This window comes from Neofelis nebulosa, chromosome 13 (assembly GCF_028018385.1).
Source record: "Neofelis nebulosa isolate mNeoNeb1 chromosome 13, mNeoNeb1.pri, whole genome shotgun sequence".
Lineage (NCBI taxonomy): Eukaryota > Metazoa > Chordata > Mammalia > Carnivora > Felidae > Neofelis > Neofelis nebulosa.
In genome coordinates, this window is record NC_080794.1 from 3,530,232 (window position 1) to 3,553,602 (window position 23,371).

The 23,371-nt window shown below is 47.1% G+C and overlaps 1 protein-coding gene across 8 annotated transcripts in view; it reads right to left on the minus strand.

Annotated features, from left to right (window-relative positions):
• Positions 1-5,039: 5,039 nt before the first annotated feature.
• The window catches only part of SIPA1L2 (signal induced proliferation associated 1 like 2), a 225,088-nt gene continuing 206,756 nt past the window's right edge, over positions 5,040-23,371 (minus strand). For 5 of the 8 annotated variants that reach the window (XM_058696155.1, XM_058696156.1, XM_058696152.1 and 2 more), the window contains 5 exons: positions 20,190-20,321; positions 9,870-9,923; positions 9,135-9,258; positions 8,220-8,301; positions 5,040-6,436 (listed from right to left, as the gene is read on the minus strand). In XM_058696155.1, the coding sequence (XP_058552138.1) occupies positions 6,290-6,436; positions 8,220-8,301; positions 9,135-9,258; positions 9,870-9,923; positions 20,190-20,321 (539 nt within the window). In that variant the 3' untranslated portion in view covers positions 5,040-6,289. The remainder of the gene's footprint in view (positions 6,437-8,219; positions 8,302-9,134; positions 9,259-9,869; positions 9,924-20,189; positions 20,322-23,371) is intronic. The other 3 variants (XM_058696159.1, XM_058696157.1, XM_058696160.1) reach the window with 3 other exon arrangements.

A 23,371-nucleotide genomic window follows, 5' to 3' on the forward strand; every position in this document is an offset into this window, starting at 1 on the left:
AAGGCTGTGCGTGACAAAGCCTCGGAACAGAATACAGGCAACAGGTTTCTATAAGAGCCCAGGGTTATTGCAGGAGAGCTGGCTTTGCCAAATTTTCCAAGTAAGCGTATTGAAAATGGCCGTTTATATTGGCAAATAAATACCCATATAAATAAAATGTGCATCTGTAAGTTCGAGGCTCACATCCATTAATATAATGTATTTATACAGTAGCCCTAAGTTCATGCACCCAAATTGATTCTTTGGACAAAAGAAGGTAGAATTCCTGTAGACGTCTTTCCACATCGGGCTACGTTATTGGATAATACTTAAGCAATGTAATTTTTGCATATGGAAACCAGTCACTGGAAGGAATAATCCTTATGCAAACAACGAGACAATAGACAATTAGGACAGCCAAGTTTCGTTCAGTTTTACAGGTCAGGGCAGATCACGTAAGAGGCTCTTGCTTTGAAAGAACAGAACAAGATCTGTTAACTTAGGGCGAAACACTTGATTTCGGAGCTCATCCTAACGGAGTTAGTATAAACAGTGTGGCCCCATGGAGCCAGTCTATTCACTTGGGTCACTACCAGGCCTCCATTTATTTCCCTCCACTTTGAGCACCCATTCAGAAGTGAAATGGTTTTAGGACAATGTTGGATGAACAATGGCCTTCAGATGGTTTAAGGGGCGCCTGGGTGGCTCAGTCAGTGAAGCGCCCGACTTGTGGTTTTGGCTCAGGTTATGAGCTCACTGTTTGTGGCTTCGAGCCCTGAGTGCAGCTCTGCGCTAAGAGTCTGCAGCCTGCTTAGGATTCTCTCTCTTCTCCCTCTCAGTCTCTCTCTGCCCCTCCCCTGCTCTCTCTCTCTCTCTCTCTCTCAAAAATAAACTTAAAAAAAAAAAAAAAGAGTGACAACAAAATAGAACCAAGTAGGGGTTGAGGGGCAACACGCACTGGCTTCAGTGCCCTGCTGTGGCTAATTGCTGCTTTCTCTCCTGCATAGATAGCGTTGTTTGGGTTCTCAAGGACTTAAAGGGATATAGAATGCCCAGCCTTGGAATCCTACAGTCACGTAAGTGGGGACGGTGAGTGTCGGCCTGCTGTTTGGCAAGCTCTCAGCCCAGATGGGGTTCAGTAATGACTCCTACAAGGTGTTTAATCGGATCCTAGAAGAGCACAGGACTGCCATGTTTAATTATTTCAGTTTAATGGAGCATTCGGCTAGGTCCCGCTTGGTTTGCTGTCACTGATCATGGTTGCGGAGAAGAGGGGCATGGACCCAGACGCCCAGGCCCTATTTCTGTGATGCACAGTGACAGAGGAGACTGCCAGGGTCCGAAATCTCCATCTGCGGATGTGTATTCACAGGCATTCTCTCTGAGCTGGAGCCCATTCAGTTGAGGCAGATAATTTACTGAAATGCTAGGACCCTGAATCCCCCTTGAGCACACAGCCTTCGTCCTGATTTCACCGCATTCGAGGAGGCCGGGAGAGCAGCTGATATTCAAACGACAAAATTACCGGTACCTCACAGTCTGATCGATGGGCATTGATGCCCAGGATATTGGTAGTCTAACCCTTAATTTTGTTCTTTACTAACTCGGCTATAGTTTAGCAGCCAAAGGACATTTGCATGTCAAGGGAATTGATTATTTTTTATTTGCTCTTCTGAAAAACCAAGCTGCTCTGTCTGCACATTTTAGGCAGGTCTCTGATATTAGGGATGAAAAACAGAGGCTGGTGTTTTTTCAGAGTCTGCAAATGCTAATAGGTCTCTACCCAACCCTTGTTTGCAAGGATTTAAGAGGGCAGCACGTTTTCTGATATTTAGATAAACTGGAAGAGGCTTAAAGGATTTTTTTAAGGTAACTTAAAGGTCCCCGAATCTTGTATGTTAAAAAGCAAGAATGTCACCTTTGGGGCTGATGATTTAAGCCTTTTATGAAATTCATGAGGAGACTTTGCTTTGTGCTTAAGCTTTTGTCTGATTCCTATTGTTGAAAGTCAGGAAGCTTGGTCTTTGGGTTAATTTGGAGGTCACAGGTCAGAAACCTAACCCATGCCTTGCATTTGGGCAGGTTTCTTACCAATTTTCCATCCTGTGAAGCATAAACAAGCACATTTACCTCCCACCTGCCTCTAAGCAGGTGTTGAATGAAACCCGGTCAACTCGACTTACTTTCTTTTCCGCTAGTAAGTAAGTAGCATGTGTGAACCCTGTATACCAGATCTAGGGGGACGGTTTTGAAATTTTAAGCCCCAGATCCACACACCCTCGAGTGAACTGGAACTTACCCTTGCCAGTAATTCCAAGGAGCAGAGCAGCTGTAAAAATCTTTCTCCTTTCCTCCTCTCTCCCACCCCCCCAACTTAAGAAATTCTGAAGGGCACACATTGGCTTGACCTCAGAGGATCCGCGGGAATTTCATCATCTCCAGAAGATGGGACTCAAGCGGTGGGCCTTCCCTCTTCCAAAGGTTTGCCCAAACGTATTTCACGGTGACTGCCGTGCCGAGGGGGGGTGACCCACAAAGATGGCACCTCATTTCTAGTCATGGGCCATCCACCTGGTTGGAAACAAGAATAGGGTTGACTCTTGAAGGGGCTATGTCCACAGTTTCTCCAAACTAGGGAATTCACCGGCTAGGCTCAATTTTATGTCAGCTCTCACTCTAAACTTCAATTCCAGGTTTCTCACGCTAATATGGTACAAAAGGAGCAAGTTATTTTAATATTGCGGTATTAAACTATGGACCAGTTGTAGTTCTTCGTGAAAAAAAAAAAATGTGCCAAGGGCATTATTCTTACTGTGTTTTCCAGATTGCTCTCTGGCTCTGCAGACAAGAAGCTATGGTTTATGGCTTCATGAATTTGATGAAGGCTTTGGTTAATGATACATAATCAATTTCTGCATTTTAATAGGCTAGCAGAACAACAGACTTCTGGCATTTCAAAAGATAAATTTGAGCCGGGGTGGCTCAGTCCGTTAAGTGTCCGACTCTCGATTTTGGCTCAGGACGTGATCTTACGGTTTGGGAGTTCAAGTCCTGGGTTAGGCTCCATGCTAACAGTGTGTAGCCTGCTTGGCATTTTCTCTCTTCTTCTCCCTCTGTCCCTCCTCTTTTCGCTCTGTCTTTCAAAATAAATAAACTTAAAAAAAACCCCACAAAAAACAAAAGATAATTGTGATATCAGCAAAGGCAGCACTGGTATTATGCCCCTCCCCAATTTAACTTGTATTAAAAATTTTTTTTTCGTAATGTTTATTTTTGAGAGAGAGACAGAATGCAATTGGGAGAGGGGCAGAGAGAGACAGGAAGACACAGAATCCGAAGCAGGCCCCAGGTTCCAAGCTGTCAGCACAGAGCCCGACGCGGGGCTCGAACTCAACGATCTGTGAGATCATGACCCGAGCCAAAGTCGGACGCTTAACCGACTGAGCTTCCCAGGCGCCCTTAACTTGTATTTTAATGATAAACCTGTACCTTGATACAGAGAATAGCAGGATAAAAGCTTCTAATATACAGATTAACTCTGTCGCGTAGTAGACTGGCCTTAATACATAATAGATCACTCCATATGGTTAGAAAAAGAAAAAAAAAACCTGCTGGATATTAATTATTCCAAAGTAAAAATAATTTTAGTGGATACATTCCAATATTTAATTGGCTTGTACTTGGTGAACGTTACAGAAAGTCAACGTGTTTAATTGGTAAAGGGTACACTTTGTAACCAACGGTGTTCAGTAGGATGTCAAGTTGCATAAAACCACGAGATTTTTCTATGGCTTGCCTGTTGACTGGGAACACCCCTTTGAAAACGTTTAACAGGCCCACATCATTTTGGCCATGTTCTTTGGCATGGCCCTTTGGAGGCAGACTTGAGGGATGATTCCACAGGGACACTTTAGGAAGGTGGGGTTGCTCTCCATTCAGCTAGGTTTCGGTCAGATTCCTTTATTTTCTCTAAGCAAGGTCAACTTTTCTGTCTGCTTCTTGCCCGCGTCCCCCACTGGTCATGATGCTCTCATGACCTTGCCAACGACCACCTGCTGTTAAGCTTTTATCAGAAAGGCCGGGCATATTTTTGGAAAACTCTCTGATGAACATGGAGTTCCTCCTGTCTTCTGAAGTTTAGGGCTTATCCCTAAATTAAACCTTTCCCTCTTGTCTCCAACCCATCAGCAGTTCTGTGGGCTCTTTCACGTGTGGCCCCCTACTTGTCTCTGCCTTTCCTGCCTCCCTGTAGCCTACACTGCCCCACCTCTCACCTGGACTGGTCTTGCTTTTCTACTCTTTCTCTTGGAACTGGCTGGCCAGCTACAGTGGTGGGTGGCCTGAAAGCTTCGTGGCATGGATTGTCCAGCTTTCAAGGGTAATCAGAATTTAAAAATATACGAGAGAGACAGGACTCCCAAACTCTAAAATGTTTATTACATGCCCTACACGAAAGTCTGCGGATGCCTGTCCTAGGTGATCCATTCTCCTTTGGAAGTGTGAATAGTCTTTTAAAATACAGGGGCGCCTGGGTGGCTCAGCTGGTTGACCGTCCGACTCTATTTTGGCTCCGGTCATGATCTCACGGTTCCGGGATCAAGTCCCGCGCCAGGCTCTGCACTGACAGCGTGGGGCCTACTTGGGATTCTCCCTCCCTCTCTCTGCCCCTCACGATAAATAAACTTAAATAGAATGCAGGTCTTATTTTGCCCCCTCTCTGCTTCGACAGCCTCCTTTTTGACTCAGAACAAAATCCAGACTCTACCGTGGCCTATGGTTCAACACCAAACTCCTGGCTGGGGTAAGTCATCCAACCTGAGCCTCAGTTTAACCGCGCTGGAAAATGGGAATCCCGCTGACAAAAAGTGCAGAGAAGAGTGTGTGGAACGCAGCCGCAGCTGTTAAGACTAGTTACTCTTTAAATGAGCATGGGATTCAAGAAGATGATGAAGCTGGATTCGACACAGATGAAAACGGCAAGTGACGCCAGCACAAATTCGCACACGCTCAAATTCTTGACACACAGATGGTAAAAACCCGCATTCACCTGACGCCATTGCTTAGGTGGGCTCTTTCGAACATTTATTAAAAAAGCAAAATGTATGTTCATCTCAAATAGAACAGTTAAAAATGGTAAAGCAATACAAACACCTTGTTACTAGCAGCCTCCAGTTGTTAGAATTTCCCGCCCTGCTCTTCAGTCCGTGCCGGGCAAGCCCCTCTTTCCAGAGCCTGCGGCTGCCTACGCCTCCCTCATCATAGTGCAGGTCAAACCCAAGTTTATAAAATTAACAATTTAAGGTTAAATAAGCTTAAATAAGGGCGTTAAATACAAGACACTTCATCAAAGCTTCTGTACAAGAGAAACAAATTTGGCATTGTACACACGTGATTCTGCGGGCTCCCCGCGGACGGGAGGTTCTAGAACGTAAGCAGGCGTACTCTTCTTCAGCAGAGCAGTAACTAAACACAGTGAACTAAGAGTTGAAGGGACCGCTCACTGAGCCATACACAAGGCATGTGTAGCTTTTTGTGTTTTGTGTGTGTGTGTGTGTGTGTGTGGTTTTTCTTAAATCAGAACACTGTTAATATTCAGGCACCGTTTGCTCCTGCAAATAAATAAGTCTCTAAATCGACTGCATACAAACTAGTGTTAAAGACGTCAGTGCTTTTTAAATTTCCCCCACGCGGCTTCTCCCTACTATTTACTATGCCTCTTTCTTATTGCTATGATAATGTGGCTGAGAAATAAAACTACTGTACATCCAAAAAAATAGAGCACCTTTAACATTAAAGTATACGTCTGATTATTTGTCTCCGGGTTTATTTTACAATACTAAAGCCCAAACTGCGGTCGATCTGCTTTGGACATCTCCACCAGGTCACCTGATCCAGAGCAGGTCGAGCCCCCCTTCTCCTCCCTGTTGAGGTACGGCCCGCGCCTCAGCACCCGCGCCGTGGAGCCCGACGGCGAAGAGGTCCGGGACCGACGCCAGCGGCTACATTCATCTCGACACCGGGGGGGGGTTACATTCATCTTCACGCGGCCTCGCTCTCCTCTCTGCTGTCACGCGAGGCGGCTTCGGCTTCCAGGGACGAGTCGCCTCCCTGCCCGGCGGGGTGGATGGTGCCGGGCGGGGTGGAACAGCAAAAACAAAAAAAAAAAACACCAAAAAAACCCAAAACACATCTACGGTCGGCTGCAAGCACGCTGAAAGACCACGCGTTGGCGAGTTCCCGGGGCTTCGAGGCGTTTCCCGAGGGCGCCCCCCACCCCCCCCCCCCCCACCCCCGGCGGGCTAGGGCCGGGTTAAGACTTCTTGTCGATGGTGTTGAAGAACCACTCGGTGAATTTCCGCAGCTGCGCGGTGGCCGTCTGGGACTCCTCCTGCAGCCTCAGGTTGTCTCGGCGCAGATGCTGCACTTCCGCTTGCAGGACCGCCTTGTCCTGCTTCTCCTGCGAAGAGGGCACAGGGGCGGGGTCACGCACGTGCCCGAGGAACCCTGCTTCCTGAGCTGCGCTGCATGAACGCTGCCCTCCCCCCCCCCCCCCCGCCCCCCGATGCCAACCTCCAAGCCCAGCGCTGACGTCGCCGTTGGGCTTCTATCTCCAGTTCCTCTCATCACTGATAGAAGATTCTAGAATGTGGTTGGCGTTTCTTCTCTCCCCTGCCACTTGTCATGTATGTCGATGATTCTAAATCCAAGTCTCTCCCTTACTTCCTCTCTGTGATCTGGAAACCCACCCTTCCTCAACCCCTGCTCCCATGGCCACACCCTGTACCTTGCTGTTACCCATAAACCACACAGCTTCCAAGATGTTTCGTCCTCCCACGTCCTGACCACCACCTCTTGTCCGTCTGGAATAATCTCTCTAGATTATTATAATCTCTCTTACCTTATTCTCACTGTCCCCTGCAGTGACAGTATGTCTCTTTACCCAGCTTACACTCTAGGTCCCTCAGATTAATCCCATACTATACACACCCCAGGGGCTCTGTCTCTCTCCTGGTCCTGACTTCCTGTCTAAACTCTCAAAACTGGTTACGTTCCACTCTCCAACTGTCCTACACCTGCAGCTGGAGGTAGGGTGACGTCCCGGCTTGCTTGGGACATTTCTGGTTCTAACTCTGAAAGTTCTGTGCCCCGAAACCTCTCCACCCCAGGCAAACTGGACCGCTGGTCATCCAAGCTGGAAAGAAGCACCCAACTCGGCCAACAAATACTGCATAAGCTTTACTTAAGGCTGCGAATTCAAATGTATCTTCAGCCTTGTTTGGCAATCCTATCATATGTGAATTTACTCACTATTCCAGGCCCTACCCTCTGCCCTTACACCTCTCCTACTCCTTCCCACCACTACTCACTCTCAGCTCGTGACTGGAAAAAGAGAAACCATTAGAGGGCAACTCTTACGTGTGTGTGAATGTATGTTTGCACGTGTGTGAGTGCACACTCGCACGCACTCTACTCTGGTCGCTCTGTGTGAACCGTCCCGACCCCGAATCAAGACCAGCCTCAGCTTTGTGCACACATGACCCTCCCCGCGTTTCTGCATACTGTGACTTCCTTCCCAACTAGATCCCTCCATCAACACGGACACCAGCTGTAATCTCTCCCTTCTTCAACGAACAAAATGGTAACGAAACCCTTCCCGTGACACCCCTCCCAGCCCCACCTTCACCCCTCTGCTACCGCACCCTGTTCCATTTCCGTGGACAGCACGATGGTTACCTAGCCCGGTGCTGACGACACAAGAGTTCAGCAGACGTTTGACGGGAATGAATTAGTTAACTTCTTCTGAGGCCTGACCATGCACATGTTGACGTGTAGGGCAGAAGTTGTGAGGTTCATGTAGCTGACTTGGGGGGAATACAACAGCTTGGGGGAGAACAGGTTTTCCAGGAGCAACTGACTCCTTTTAGGTCAGCCCATAAATAGTTGGTACAAATGATAACTCACTGAACTACAAAATACTAGGCTCTGAAGACTGGGCATCCACAGGGCTCCCCCTCATTTGGTCCCCTTTATTGCAATTCTTGCCTCCTCTTACAGGGATATACATGAGCTGGAGGCCAGAAAACAGAATTAGACCTCAGGAGTCTCTGTTTTCTACTGTTTTCTACTTTGACTGGGGCAGTTATCTTTCCCGAGGGTCTCCATTTTTATTTCTACTGGCTAGAAGGGGTTGATTATGCAAGACAAGAGTTTTGATTATGGATTCCGATGGATCCCTTTACCTTCCGAAGGTCAGTCTGCAGTTGTCGAAGGATCAATTCCAGCTGATTGACTTTACCGGTCAGTGTTGATGGAGACCGCTCCCTAGGGAAGAAGGATAGAACCAGAAAGACTCAAGGGCACTGAAGTTAAGATGTTGCATTCAGTGTTCTTGTTGGTAAAGTTTTCACTCAAAAAATCATTTCATGTGCTTAGAGCCCAACGAGGAAATACATAAAATTATGTCACATTTGGAAAGTGAACATATTGCTGCTTTGGTGGAAAATTCCTTCTGGGTCTCTGTTGATTTTAAAAAGGGATTCAGAATCTCTGTGGGCATAGATGTTAGTTAAAAAAAAAATAAAGTCAAAAGATAAATTATCTAAATCAGTTAGCCAACTGAGACTAGGTAGACCAGAATGAAGTCCTGGGAACCAAATACAGATTCGATTTCTCCAATTGGTTTTTCTCTGTCAAGAAAATATCATGAACCAAGATGAATGGGCGAGTTAACGGTAACACAAGTTCGTATGAAAGTTGGAATTAGGTAAAGAATATATATATTCTGTGGGTGATAAACTTGTCAGGAATATAGGGAAAGAGATGGTTCAGTCACGTCAGTGGAAGAAGGCACGAGGCCAGGTCAAGGACCAGGGTTCTGGGGGGGGAAACGTGCCCTTGGCAGGTCCCCATGTACAGCCCGGCAGAGGGAGACTGGTCAGAAAGGTAGGAGCCGCCCACAGGGCAGAGCAGTTAATGCGACCAAGAGCCAGCCACCCAGCAGCAGAGGGAGCCCAGTCAGCCCTACTCAGTCCCGTATCTGGATCCTGAAGGACCAGGGGAACACAGAGCAGAAATGGTCTCCTGGGGTTTTGCTGAACCCCTGATACTCGTGGGCCTGGGGAGCAGAGGGGGAGGGTCCACAGGGGCTCACATACCCAGTTGCATCCATGAAATCTTTGCTGCTGCCTGGGTCTACACATAAAGCCGGTTCCTGTGCGCCTTCCAGGTCCTGCCCGTGTTGCATATCTGTCAGGGTGCAGAAGGATGCCACTCTCTGGTCTGAGAAGGAGACACACGTACGTACACACACACACACACACACACACACACACACACAGAAATTTAGTATAGCTGCAAGGCGATGTTTCTTCGTGGACATGAATTTAGTCACTAACCTACCTACCCCACCACCCCTGCCCCCCAATCAGTTACTGCCTTGTTTCAAAAAACAAAAAAACAAAGAAAAACAAAAAACAAACTCAGGCAAGCTGCTGACAATCAGAAAGCATCAGGATCGGCTGTCCTTGGGGGCTGTATGGCATGCGCACATCACAGCCACGGGGACAATTAGCAGATCCTCGATTTGCTAGAGCCAATTTGCTTTCCTCCTTCCACATTCCAAGAAATGCCAAAGCTGCCGGCTGTGCGCATGGAATAACGGCGTCCTCGTCGCGTGATGACCTGGCTGATTAACAGAACCCAGGAGACGGACCTCTCCTCAAGCTGTCGCCCCGACCAGGGGAGCATGAGACACGGCAGCAGCCAGGACCCACGTCCCCTGGGCGTGCCAACCCTCCGAGCTCAGATAACCATGCAGACGTGCAGACACGTGAAAAATAAAGAGACGGTTACAAAACATCAAGAGCCCGCGGCGAGCCCCGGACAATCACCTAGATAGGACGTGTGGTGACAGAGCAGCCCAAGTTCTTCGTCTGAGTCAAGACCTGAAATAAGATTTAGAATTTCCTATGAACAGTGGTATCTCTAGGCGCCTGACTAGAAGCCCACATATGACTCAAATACAGCCTGTGCGTGCGTGTATGCGTGCGTACTTGTGCCGAATGGGGAGTTGTGCCCTTGACTGCCAACAATATGCGATGCCAAACAACGTGGTTCAGCATTTCGCGTGCGAAGGTCCTGGCTGGACGCACGCTGTCGTGTACAGTGACGAGAAGCGGGGTGCCTCACACGTGCAAATCTAACAGTAAGAAGCTGTGACCATTTGGGGTTTGCTTAAATGACCCACTCTGCAAACGTAAAATAGTGGCGGTGAGGGAGATTAGCTGCCTAATCTTTCTAGAAACCATCAGGGGAAGACACGAGGGGCACAGGGTTTCCAGCGGCCGAAACAAAGGTCAGCGTGACCACTCTGCCTTTTCTCGGCATGGAGCCATTTCTATTCTTGGCACCCCTAACCTCACATGCGATGTTTCCAGAGCTAGGCAGGAAAGGGGACGTCCTATTCTTTGGAAGGGGCACCAGAACTAGCCCGGCTCTGGGGGCTGAACGCTGACCCAAGAGCATCGGTCCAGAAATGCTGAATGCCACGCAGAAAACAGTCCCACATTTGAACAAGGTGGAGGTGAGAAGCAGGAATCTATCTAATTATTCACTTCCTGCATTCCCCGGTGTCTCTTTTCTCGGTGCCTGAGCCCACATATGCATCTACGGTTGGAATCCGAGGGATACAGCAGGTGTATTAGTGCTGTGGTGTCTTTTTCATATGCTTTGATTAATGGCTGAGAAACTGCATTCGGGTCCGTGTCAGGGGTGCTCTGTTCTTAATTTATCCCACCCTGTCTCCCTCCGGCTGCCGGACGAGTCTCCTAATGAGGCTACCTGCCTGTCTGGTTTATGGAGGGTCCTGCACTTCCTGTTAATTAGAAAGGATGGTGGAGGCTGCCAGGGCAGGAAGGAAAGCGAGCTGGATCGCCACGGGCACTGTGCTGGAAGCACCCACCAGGGGCCCGGGCCTCCTGGAAGTGGTGCCGAGGACACAGAGTTCTCTGGCCACGCATCCCGCTCTCCCACGTCGGATTTCCCAACGCCTGCGGTAGGCACGCAGGTGTCCTTCGACAAACGTTTCTGTAAAGCTTTCAGATTGTCCTCCACGCTTCAGATCTACAAGACGAATCTTCTGTAACTAGGAGTTCCTGGGAGACCGTCGTGTTCCCAGTTTGGTACTGACTGGTAGCGTTTATGCACGTGATGAAATAATGTGTAATTTAATTAAGACTAACAGCACAATCTGGGTATTGCCTACTTCTGCACGTGGCAGGGTGCAGGCAGCAGAGGTGGGGGCAGGAATGATGGGGCGTACTGGCCGGGGGTGAGCAGCTCCAGGGGCGGGGTGGGGAGGGTCCGGGCTGCCACGATGTCCAAGATAACCCTCTGTTCTGTGACGATACCAAATAAGGGAATACCTCACACTTTAAAAAAAAAAAAAAAAAAATCAAGGGCAGATATATTTTGATTCTCCAGTACAATTACTGAGAAAAAAGGGATGTCAAAACAGATAAAGGATTTATTTCTATCACTCTTTAGAAGAGTTCCACGGACTCATCCACATTTTATACAATCCAGTGATAATTCGGTCAGTTTCCATCTTTCTTAATATATTTGAGTCACTCCGAAGTATCTGGATGAAAATGTCTTAGCTTGCTTCCTCTATTTTTACCTTAATTGATAAAATACCCACATATTTGACAGAGACAGGACTTGCTGCTGGCAGTCATTCAAACATTCCTTGGGGAGAAATAAGGTCCTACTGGTCAGGAGGCAAGAAGCCAAAAAGGGAGTTTTGCCAGCAATGTAGTTTCACAAAGAGGATTTCATTGTGGATCTGAAAAGCTGGTACGTTGAAATCCAAACAGAATGCTGCTTGATTAAGTCCAGACACTGAACTAACTCTGTAAAATACTTAACCATAGTGACAGTTTCCAGTGGAAGCTTTATTCTCCCACAGCTTCTTTCTGTGATGATGAATATTCAGTAACCAAGTAATTACTGACATTGAACCAAATGGCACAGACCAGACCGTAAGAAGACAGGCGCGGGAGCATGAACTTCATGTAAATGGTTAGCACAGCAGATACAGTCAGCTCAACCTACATACACAGCCTGTTTCTCCTTTTCCTTCCTGTTCGCTGTGCAAGAACATCTGGCTAAGGGGGGTTGGGGGACACTGGGCACGGCTTCCACATGGAACAGTCCATCCCTTTAAATCATCTTTGAAAAGCCTTATTAAAGTGTAGTTTCTTGTTAGTGCACTTGGCACGAAAAAAGAGGATGAACAAACAGTCAGCAAGATATCCCACATCCATCTAGAGCTGAGATGGCAAAACAGTTGCCCGTGAATAACTCCCGTGACCCAGACAGGCTGCCTGCAGCAGCACCGAGGGAACGGCCAGGCCAAGCCCGCATCAGGGAGGGAGGGAGTGATCTGATCCGCTGATCGATTAGTCATGTCTGCTGAGGGCAAGAACTAGCAGAAGGGTATACGCACGAGACACAGAGCACACAGGACATGCAAGTATGAGGCTCAGTTCGCCTAAACCTGTTTCCACAAACAATGCTCTTCTAACACGTCTCTGCGGTAGCTATGAATTACAGAAAAGCTGGGGCTCTGTAGCTATATGCAGGAAATTAAAGGTACTGTCCTCGTAGAAGCTGACTTAACCAGCAACCAGGAAAGGAAAAAAAAAAAAAAAAAAAAGGTTACACTGCACTTTTAATAAATACTCTGGTCTAGGCCTTTTGCAACCTGTTCATGAATGCTGAAAGATCACGGTCTGGAGTCTACCTTTGAGTAATGAACAAAGCAAAGTGTGGGAATTCTTCTCCGTTTCAGATACAACTATTATTATTGGCCTGAAACAGTTCCTTACTTTCTAGATCACTTAAGTCTACTTACTAATATTACATTAACATTACGTTTTTCATCCAAGTAGTAGTCCTGTTTCTTTTCCATTTTTTTAAACCAATTACGTTACCTCGGGAGTTATGCGGTATGCCACATTTTGTTTATGCCTGTGCCCCCCCTCTTTCTCATAGTGTTCAACTATCAGTAACTTAAGCTATTTTATCAAGTTTTAAGCCGCAGCATCAGAACTGAAACAGTTCTCATTATAAAAATGTGTTCTTATTCTCTTTAAAAACCAAGGGCACATGGAACATAATATACTAAAAACATAAACTTGTATTTTTTTGGGAAATACATTCACGTGGAATATTTCATTCTGATAGCGGGGCCTGATAAATGAGCTGTGTCCCGCATACAGACACTCACACGCACACAACCATGGGCCCATGGAAAGGAAGACGGGCCCATGGAAAGGAACAGCAAAAGGCTGGCATCCAGAGGGGAGTAAAGTCTGGCCTGTTGATGGCGTGTGACTCTGAAATCCAGAGTCTCCTGTCATTTGTTGGTAATTTCACCTTTTAAAGCCTGTTTTCATTTAAAACGTTATCCATTCAACAAATGCTCAAGAAGACACAAACTGACGACTCCTGCTATTTTGGTAAATGAGATCTATTTTAAATTCTAGCACTCTTGAAGAGACTCCCCTTCTGCTGCGTCCCTGCTGGACCCACCGCCAGCTCTTCTGGGTTTGCTCACTTGCCCACACGTGAGGGGGGGGTGAGATCTAGTCTCTATTACTTCGCGCACCCACGCCTCACATTATTCCAGCTAATGAAGGAATGATGCCCACAACGGCAGTAAGTGACGATCTTACCGTATCACCTAGAGCAGAAATTTCACTTGCGAATTCTGATGTGCAAAACATAGGTCACATCCCCATCCCCGACAAACACAAGGGCAACACACACACTCCAACAAACTTGCACTGTGATGCGCCCGTTTTTGGAACTTGACCGTGGCAGGAGGGCTGAATGGGGGGCACGGGCTCACTGCACCTGACCTCACAGGCCTATGAAGGAGATGCCAAATTCTCTGACAGGTGGTCTTATGGGTAGAGTTTGGTGATCTATTTCTAGTAAGCGAGTTCTCAGCAATTAGATTTCTGGTCAAACGGTGGGTCCATTTTTTGGCTCAAGCTACATTCTGTCCTATTGTCTGCACACGAAGGCGGATCGTTTTCTAATCTTTGTCATGATGGTGGCTTTGAGTATTCTTCCTCGCTTCCTGGATCGGTGGCCTGTTTTCATCTTCCAAAGGTATGAGCTGGTAGCTCATTATCAGTTTACATTTACATGTGTGGCTGAACATTTTTCAAATACTGATTATTTATTTTGTAATTCCACTTTGGTGGACTGTACGTCCATATGCCTTGACCGTTTGTTTATCAGGGATTTGATGTTTTTTTGCTGGCTAGGCCCCTCCATGCACTTGGGATAGTCTGGTTTTACCCATCACGTTTACTACAAATCCCCCCTCCCCCATATTCCCCTGTTTATCTGAATGTTCTCTTTCAAGTTCATAAAAATCTTAATGTTTCAACTCTTTTACCTGGCCATATTATATTTTGTATATTCTCTCGTTATCAGTAATTAAAGCATATGCTTGTTTCTAAAGTGGTAATCTTTACTGTTCCTAGAATTGGCTCTTCTAAATCCTGAACCCAAGTAGTATATATAAATTCCCTTCCCATTTAACTCTAAATTATATTCAGAGTTTTGGTCTGAGCTCTTCCTCTGTCTCCAAAAGGCCTTATTTCTATTTTTTTTTTTTAAATCACTACTATGCTAATTATTATCGATTTACAGCAGACTTTTTTTGTGTGTGGAAAATTTTTCATCTATTTCCAACTGGGCGCAATTAAGCTCTTTAAGATAACCTTGAAATACCTGAATTGAAATTGTACTAAATCCACAAATTAACTGAGGAAACTAATTGATTCATCATCCTTACCGTAAGCTTCCTATCCATTCTTCTCCTTACATACAGTAGGACTTTTCGGTTATTGAAGTGTCCTTTGCTTTCTTGGATTATAACTCTAATGATGGCTTAATTTCCAAAGAATGTGGAATTTGATCTTACAGATATATCGAAAGTGCCCTTTGTTACTGTTCCGGTGCAAGAGTGTCTGGTCCAGCTACAGACACATGAGTGAAGTCACCTTTAATGCTCCGGTTCTGATCAAGCTCCAGCTGAAGACAGCTGGATGAGCTGAAACCACAGGGAGAAGAACCACTGGCTGAACTAACTAGAAGTCACTGGACATAATAAACCATTATGTCCAGCCATAAATTTGGGGGTGATTTTTATGCAGAAATAGATCACTGAAAAAATTAACAACGCTTTGAAACAAGGTTTATAAAATATGAAATATATTTTAAAATATGTTACCTGGCCACTTTGTTTTACAATCTTGGATAATTTCATTTTTAAAATTTGACTTATATGTATTTTTTAGCTCAAGTAGAATTAACATACAGTGTTATATTCGTTTCAGGTATACAATATAATGGTTCAACAATTCTTTCCATTTCTCAGAGCTCATCACGATAACTGTGCTCTTAATCAGAATAATTTAACTTTCATATTTTTTTAGATATAGAAGCATATGTAAATATATGTTTCCACCTCCAAAATTTATTCCTTTTTCTTTGCATTGCTCATATAAATGTCAAGTACTTTGCTCCCTAATTAAAGGACACAGTCTCAAAGCATGATCTGGTTTAGTTTCTGGACTGAAGGTACCTGCTTTTTATAAACAGTCCTCCATTAAGTATCATGTCACTCTTTGGAATAAAGGAGATATTCTTTGTTAGGTTTTAAAGGTAGCTCTCAAATCTTAATTTTTATTAGAAATAGGTCTTAATTCTATTAGATAAGCTCTTTTGGGGAAATTGGTATGATAACTTGTAATTATTTCAGCCACTATAACTTTTTATAATTAAAAGTTTGTCTTTTATTAAACCAGCTCAACTCTTGCCAATAACAATGAATAATCTCTTCAATCTCCTACTGAGTTTCATCTAAGCTTGACATCACTATTAATGACTGAGATTGTCTTTTGATTTTCTTTTCTTGCGTGTTATCAGGAAAGAATCCTATTATGCAATTATTAGGCTGCTTCTGAATTTCAAGGAAAATTTATACAGGGATATCATTATTCCTTGAAGCTTTGAAAACAATTAACTCTAAACGTATTAGTTTCAGGTGACATTTGGGATTTGATATTCTTAGATAACTTTTCAGTGCCCTCTATATTTGGGCCTTTTATGGTTTCTTAGGCTCCCTCCCTCGTTTTCTTGCAAGAAATACCCAATTATCTTATGTATCAAATTTCTTCCTATATAACCCTGACATTCATTAATTTTTCTATTTCTCTTATGTATTGGTGAATACTAATTTCTCTTCCCAGTTCTAGAAAGTACAGAGTTCATTTGTACTTTCCATTTTTTGATCAAATTTATGTTGCTTTATCAATATTCGAAGAAAATTAATCACTGACTTTACTTATAAATTGCACTGAAAATTCATTTGCCAGTTTACCAAAAAATCTATTTGATTTCTTTCTTTCTTTGCTTTCACAGCTTTTGTAGAATCTTTTTGTTTTTCATTTTTAATTTTTTTTAACGTTTATTTATTTTTGAGACAGAGAGAGACAGAGCATGAACGGGGGAGGGGCAGAGAGAGGTAGACACAGAATCTGAAACAGGCTCCGGGCTCTGAGCTGTCAGCACAGAGCTCGACTCGGGGCTCGAACTCACGGACCGCGAGATCATGACCTGAGCTGAAGTCGGCCGCTTCACCGACTGAGCCACCCAGGCGCCCCTGTAGAATCTTTTTGAAGCACAGTTAAGTTGGTTAATTTTCATGTGTTTTTCCCCCCACATTTGAACAAATGTTTCTGAAAACAGTGCATTTTTGTTTAAGGACTGTTCTCTGGCTGCAGTCCAAAGATTTTAATAGGTAGTATCTTTGTATCATCGCTCACCAAAAAAAGGAAAAAAAATGGCCTCATATTCCTGAATTCTTCCTAGAATAATTATTATGAATTACATCAAGAGTCTAACAAATGCTTAGAATTTTTGGTTTGTGTTTTGCTTCTCAGTTTTCTTATTTAATTCTATTTTCGTTACCTTGTGGTCGGAAAGGTGGTATGGAAACACTCCTCATCGTTGGAGACGCCCCACTCGTAGTCACAGGGTATACGTTATGTTCTCTGTACGAACAGAGTGTCAATATATTTCGGCAACGATGATCGGGACAGATATTTTGGTGCCTCTGCTCTACTGCTGCATGACATAGTAAAAGATCTAAGTTCTTACACTCCTGTGTCCAGTGTCAAGTTTAGCTGGTCAGCAAAGTCCAACACATCACACGGCAAGTTTGGAAGCTAAAACAGGTGGATTGCTGGGAGAGAGGCGCCTCTGCTTGCGCGAATCACATGGGTGGATTCTATGGGGGTCATGGTATTAAGTAGGCAGACGCATTCCATTGTTTTTTTAAAGCCCGTTTTGAGATGTGTTGACTGCTCACGTCCATGGACGGGCACAGCATTATTCCAGAGCATTCTGAGCTCAGTAAGGAATGTTGAACTGCCTTTATTGGTTTGTAGCAATTAAACAGATGCATAGGGGATTTTCTGGACTATCTTTATCATGGGTAGTCTAACTCAGAAAGGGCTCTGGGAACTGGTACGAGAAAGATCAAGTAACAGGCAGGGCAAGTGGGTTATCTCGGTGAAGACATTTCTCTTTAAAGTGCTGAGGTGATGGATGACACCCACTCGCCACCATGCCAGCGTTGTCAGAGTGGCACTGACACGAGACGATCTGATTAGCAAATGTCTGGAGCTGCAAATTCCCAGCTGACTTCTCCTACGCTGCCCGTGGTCTCAAGGCGGCGTGCTGTGGTCCGCCGCCCTACAGAGTAGCACCGAGAATTCCTCTAATTTTGATTTGTAAGCGTTTGGGAAATTTGGAAAGGTCAGACGACCGAAGTCCGCTCCCCTGGCAGGCAGAACCCCACACTCCTCCTGTTTGGCTCTGATGCCAATGCACGTGAGGTGTTGGCTCTCTGGGGTTTCCACGTCATGCTTTTTCTCTTTTGTCTGTGGGCACCAACTCCCACCTAGACCCTAACTTCGGCTCACAACCACTCTCTGATGAACAGACCTGAACTGCCGAAGTGGGGGGTTTAAGACTGTCAGAAGCCTTACGCGTTCATTTTCTGGTCAAGAAGACTGAATGCAGCCCAATGCAAATAATCAGGTACTTCTGAGGATTACTGCCGAACATTCGGTGTCGGCCCGTAGTGTGGTATTGTGGTAGTTAAGGGACTTGTCCAAAGGCCCACAGCCCAGCAGCTGAGCTGTGACTGTGACCAGAGTCCCTGGGTGGACACCTTCGTCACTGCTGCACATGCCATTTTGGTTTCTGCACTTCCCGCTCTTAGCCCCTCTCCTTCAAAGATCTGTTTCACAGCAGTGCTTTCATTCTTGAGGAGGTGGAAGGGAACCAAGCAAAGATACAAACGGGGGGTGGCGAGTAGATACATAGATAGGCTGATAAATATTTTACATCTCAAAAATGAGCATAAAATGCAAAAGGGTCTTCAGAGGTCAAAAACGATGCCACGAGTAGGTATACAGCTCAAGTATCCTGTGCGTTGGGTACCTATCTTCTGGTACTAGCTTTTCTCATTCAGTTATCTCACCGTGTGCTTGATAAATAAAGATAAGATACATAAAACAAGCAGCCTTCCCTTGAGAAACTCATCACCTAGTAAGAAGATACAGACAAGTGAATAAAGCAGAATTCAGCGCGGTAAGTACCGTGCAAATATTTACGCAGCCGAGAATAACGCAGCGGACAGAATAGATGTTCTCATATTCTCCCGGGGGCAGTAAGACAGCACAGCGTGCAAAGAACGGGCCAGAGAAAATGCTGTTACCTGCTGCCTGGGCTGCTCTGGACAGCGCTCCTGCCCCTTGGGGCTAGGTCGCATCTAGGTCAGCGTTGGAAGCACAGGAAGTAACTGGGCCGAGGGCCTGGGGTTCTATAACCAACTTCGGGTAATGTCAGGGAACGAAGGCTGCATCGCGGAGCAGACGGGCACTCTGAGGTTTCCACACGGAATTGAGTACTTTGCAAGGCAGTGAACCCAAGACCCTCACTCCTATTAAGGGAGCAGTAAGAGCCTGTTCAATTTGCAGAAACTTCCTAACAGAGTTTCTCTCTGCTTATCTACTGGAGCTAAACGCTCCTGGTGTCTGAATTAGCCTCCACGAAGCCTTCCCCTTCCCCGTCGCCGCTGGAACTTAGGACCAAAGACACCGATCCCGATCATCTAGAACAGATCCCTCGGCAGGGCCAGCGTGTGCAGAATGAGGGGCAGAGCAGGCAGCCACTCCCACCTCAGGCAGCACCCTGACCTGGCAGCATACCAGTCGCTTCTGGGAAAGGAACGTGCTTTTGTGTCCCGAAGCCTGGACGTGCGGTGGGGGTAGAGACCAAGCAGGTGAGTGGACGGGGAGAGGGAGAGAAGAGATGGGCTGCTCAGGCGGCTGCAGATTCCCCTGGCCCCCTCCCCACCGTGGGGGTGGCCACACGTGGCCCTCCGCCGGGATTCGCAGACAGGCCCTGCCTCCCCGGTCACTTCTACCAGTCACCCCAGGGGCAGAGGTCATCAGAGAAGGGCAGCGCCAGCAAATGGCACAGGTCACAATCCCGGGTCATTGGAGCAGTTTCAACTTCGAAAATTCCCGTGGGCGTGGCGGCTGGAAAGGCCCTCAGAGATGGGCGTGTCCGATGTGTCAGGGACACCCTGTTGGAGGAGGAAGACGGGCGGGGCTGGGGCCCGTCACACGGCGTGTACACCAAGCCGCCAGACTCCTCAAGCTGTGCCCATCCCACCGAACCAGGCAGCCGCGGCCTCTGGAGGCCCTTCCTCTCCATCTCCCCTCGTGACGCTCGCAGGGAAGAATCCGGGTCCTACAGACTCACCTCCACATTTCAGGTAGGAAGAGAGGTCAGAGAGGGGAAGTGACTCGTCCCAGATCAGGGCTGGCACCTGATCTGGATGGTGGGTTTGGGATCCTTTGTCCGGTGCTCATTTCACGAAATGGCACGGTCTCCCTGACGAAACACCCTTAGTCACAGCTCAAGCCTTCCCCTGCGCGTTTTCATCCACAAAGATGTGCAAAGCATCCAAAACGTTAACCCAGACCAATCCGAAAAGCAGACGCGTTCCCTATGTTGCCGCCCCAGGCCCTGGAGGCCCTGAGTCTTTTTACCTTCAAATGCCCGTGCAGCGTCCACGAGGTGGGACCAATCTAAACCCGTGGCCGTGTCCGGGAGGGGCATCAGGCCAGGATCTGCGCACTTGGACTTATCCGATAAGGACCCATCGGAGAACCAGAACTCATCTAAACGGGAACAAAACCAGAGCGTCAGTCGGATGGCAGTGCAGGGCCCGGGCGGCCCCTCCAAGGGGCCAGGGAACTTCTTCCAACAGACCTCCGGCCCCCAGGACAAAAGGAGACAGTGTGGTGCCGTCACCCCCAAAACACACAGCTGAGAAACGGAGGTCTGCAGGAAAGCCATGACCTACAGGCTCACTTAGAGGTCGGCCGGCAACGCCCCGGGGTGGGAGGGTTTTAGAATGGATCAATTCTGATGGTACAGTATCGGAATCTCACGGTTTTCTTCCAGGGCAGGGCTTTCCCCGAGGACATCAATCCGAGTCTGACTGTCTGCAGTACGGATTCCTGCTTTCTTCAGGGGTTACTTCCCCCTTTCAAGTGTTGCAAGCTTCTACTGTAAACAAGGTTCGGCACACTCTCTCTCGAGCCTGATTGATGGCTTAAGAAGCTTCCTGAAGAACACGGTTATGTAAGCTGAGCACCGCAAGTTCAAGATGCCCCAAATATCAGCTGGTTATAAAAAGGCAGGAAGACGAACCCTGTCTTCATTGTTCACAGGCAAGGAAGAGAAGGGACAGTACAGTCTCAGCCTACGCACAAAAATGTGACTGGGGCTGCTCTGCGGACTTAATGAGGTGGCTTGATCCCCGGCAAAACCAGAAACCCCTTGCTGTCCAGCATAGGTTTGCCTTCCTTTGTACACATGGACCTTTTAGGTTTCTTTTTCTTTTCCACCTGTCATCATGGGACTTGAAGTGTTTATGTCATGGATAATACTGGTTGTTAGAACTCACTACGCATCTGAGGACAAATTTTTTTTCTTTTTTGAGAGAGAGAGAGACAGCCTGAGTTGGGGAGGGGCGGAGAGATGGGGAGAGACAGAGACAGAGAGAATCCCAAGCAGGCTACCTGTGCTATTCGAGTGGGAGCCTGATGCAGGGCTCGAACTCACAAACCCTGAGATCACGACCTGAGCTGACATCAAGAGTCAGGCACTTGACTGACTGAGCCACCCCGGCAACCCTGAGGACAGATTTTTCAAAGGCTTCAACCGGACTTTCTTGGACATGTCGTTTCTGAACCTGCCCCAAACATTGCATGCAGCTGCTTGTGAACACATCTGCCTAATGAGACCAATCAAAATAATGACCACCTGGTTGTCTGAGCCTGCAATTAAGTTAAGTAAGGGGCATAATTAACCCAATGCACCTGTAATTTTTGTTCCCACACCCTTTGGGGTAGCTGTGAAATGCTGGCATCTGGACAGAGAGACAGCACAGTGGTGTTTGACCTTGAAGGGCACTCACGGTCCTTCTGCCCTCTTGACGCCTTCACATGACCTCTCAGCCCACCCCCACCCGGGGCGGGGTGGCCAATCAAACCCCTCTATTTTCAGCACTACCACGTTTAGCCGCGGGGATATTCCAACGACCCGGTCCCAGCCTCCACCGCGAAGGGAGCCCAGTTGCGGAGCGCTCACAGCTCCCTCCTCTCCTGACCTGGTTCTCGGGAACCCAGGAAGACAGAGGTGGGCAGAAGCCCCCTCGCAGACCTCAGGCCTTTTAGGGTTAAGGTTCAACCCCCGAGGCAGAGAGGTAAGGAAGCCCCTGGATTTTCCATCACTTGCCAATCGCTTTGTCTCTCAAACACATTGGCTCCTTTGCTTAAAGCAGGCTTTCCAAAGCCAAGTGTGGAGGAATTATTTGACTTGGTGGCAATCATTTTTGTCGCTGATTCGCACGGGACCAGAGTTCTTCAGGAATGAGGTTAAGACTGTGGCAGCGCGGGGAAGGGTGCACCAGGCAGGCTGGAACCTGTGTGCCCCGGGGCGCTCTCCCTCCCACCCCCGCCTCTCCTTCCCTCTTGGGAGAGGAAACACCAGGGACTGGAAAATGATTCAGGTAAGTGAACATCTCGACAGAAAGTACACTCTGATAGTCGTGTTTTACTAACAAATGCCAACCTGAGGATTTTCTCTGCCTTTATAGAGAAACAATCCTTCCCCTGAGCTTCTGGCCCTGGAAAGCCCAGAATCAGGCCCAACACACGCTGCGTGTGCAGTCGCCCTTCTTCCCTGCCGGCACCAGGCAATAGCATCCTTTCTGGCTCTGACAGGAGCCACGTGAAGAGAGAGGCAGAAGGCAGGCTGGTTGGGGCACTAGGCGAACATCCCTGTACCCCCCACCCCGCCCCCACCACTTGTCCTTCTAGCATTTCTGAGCTCAAAAAGCTACCTTCCCCAGACACCCACGGAGGGAGCACTGACCATTGGGGGGACCTGACAGTCTTGGGTCAAAGATGAATGCTTTGACTATTCCCGAGTGCCCTAAGATTCCACAATACGTGGCCATCTGTAATTAAGCCAAGGCACAAATCTGAATCCTGGTGGCCAGGAAACCAAAGCTGAGAGTGAGGGAGGGAGGGAGGGAGGGAGGGAGGGAGGGACGGACGGACGACGGAGGGAGTGAGGGGGCCCAGCAGGACTGGTCCACCTGCTCTGTAGGTGTGCTCGCTGCCCTGGACACAAGTCACGCAGAAGCCGCATGCCAAGCCCGTGAGGACTCCAGGATCTGGGAATGTCCCGGGGCGTAAGTTTCACAACCAGAGGCAAGCCTCGGGCGTGCTAACTTCCTCCAACTTTTATGGAGATGCAGGGGGCAAAAGGAGGGAAATGTGATTTGTGAGATTTCTTTTTTATTACAAGCTAGTATTCCCTCTTCCCCAGGTGTGAATGAAACTTTTGTGTTTATTTGACACCATAGGGCTGGCAAAGACGGTCAGTGGATTAGGAAGGCTTCTTTCCTCCAGGATTTATTGGAGCCTAGTTAGCCATGTATCTATGACGTGTCATCATTTCTCAGCACGCAGGAAGGTCCCAGGGTCACCGACACTCACCTTAAACGGAGTAAGAGCATCTAAATTCTCCGAGTTCTCAAAATGAAAAGCACCTCAATTTCTTTTCAATTGCTTGGAAGATCATATAATTGGCAAAACATAAATTTTATTTATTTATTTTTTTTTGGTCTGAGATTCCGAATCACCAAAAATCCTTT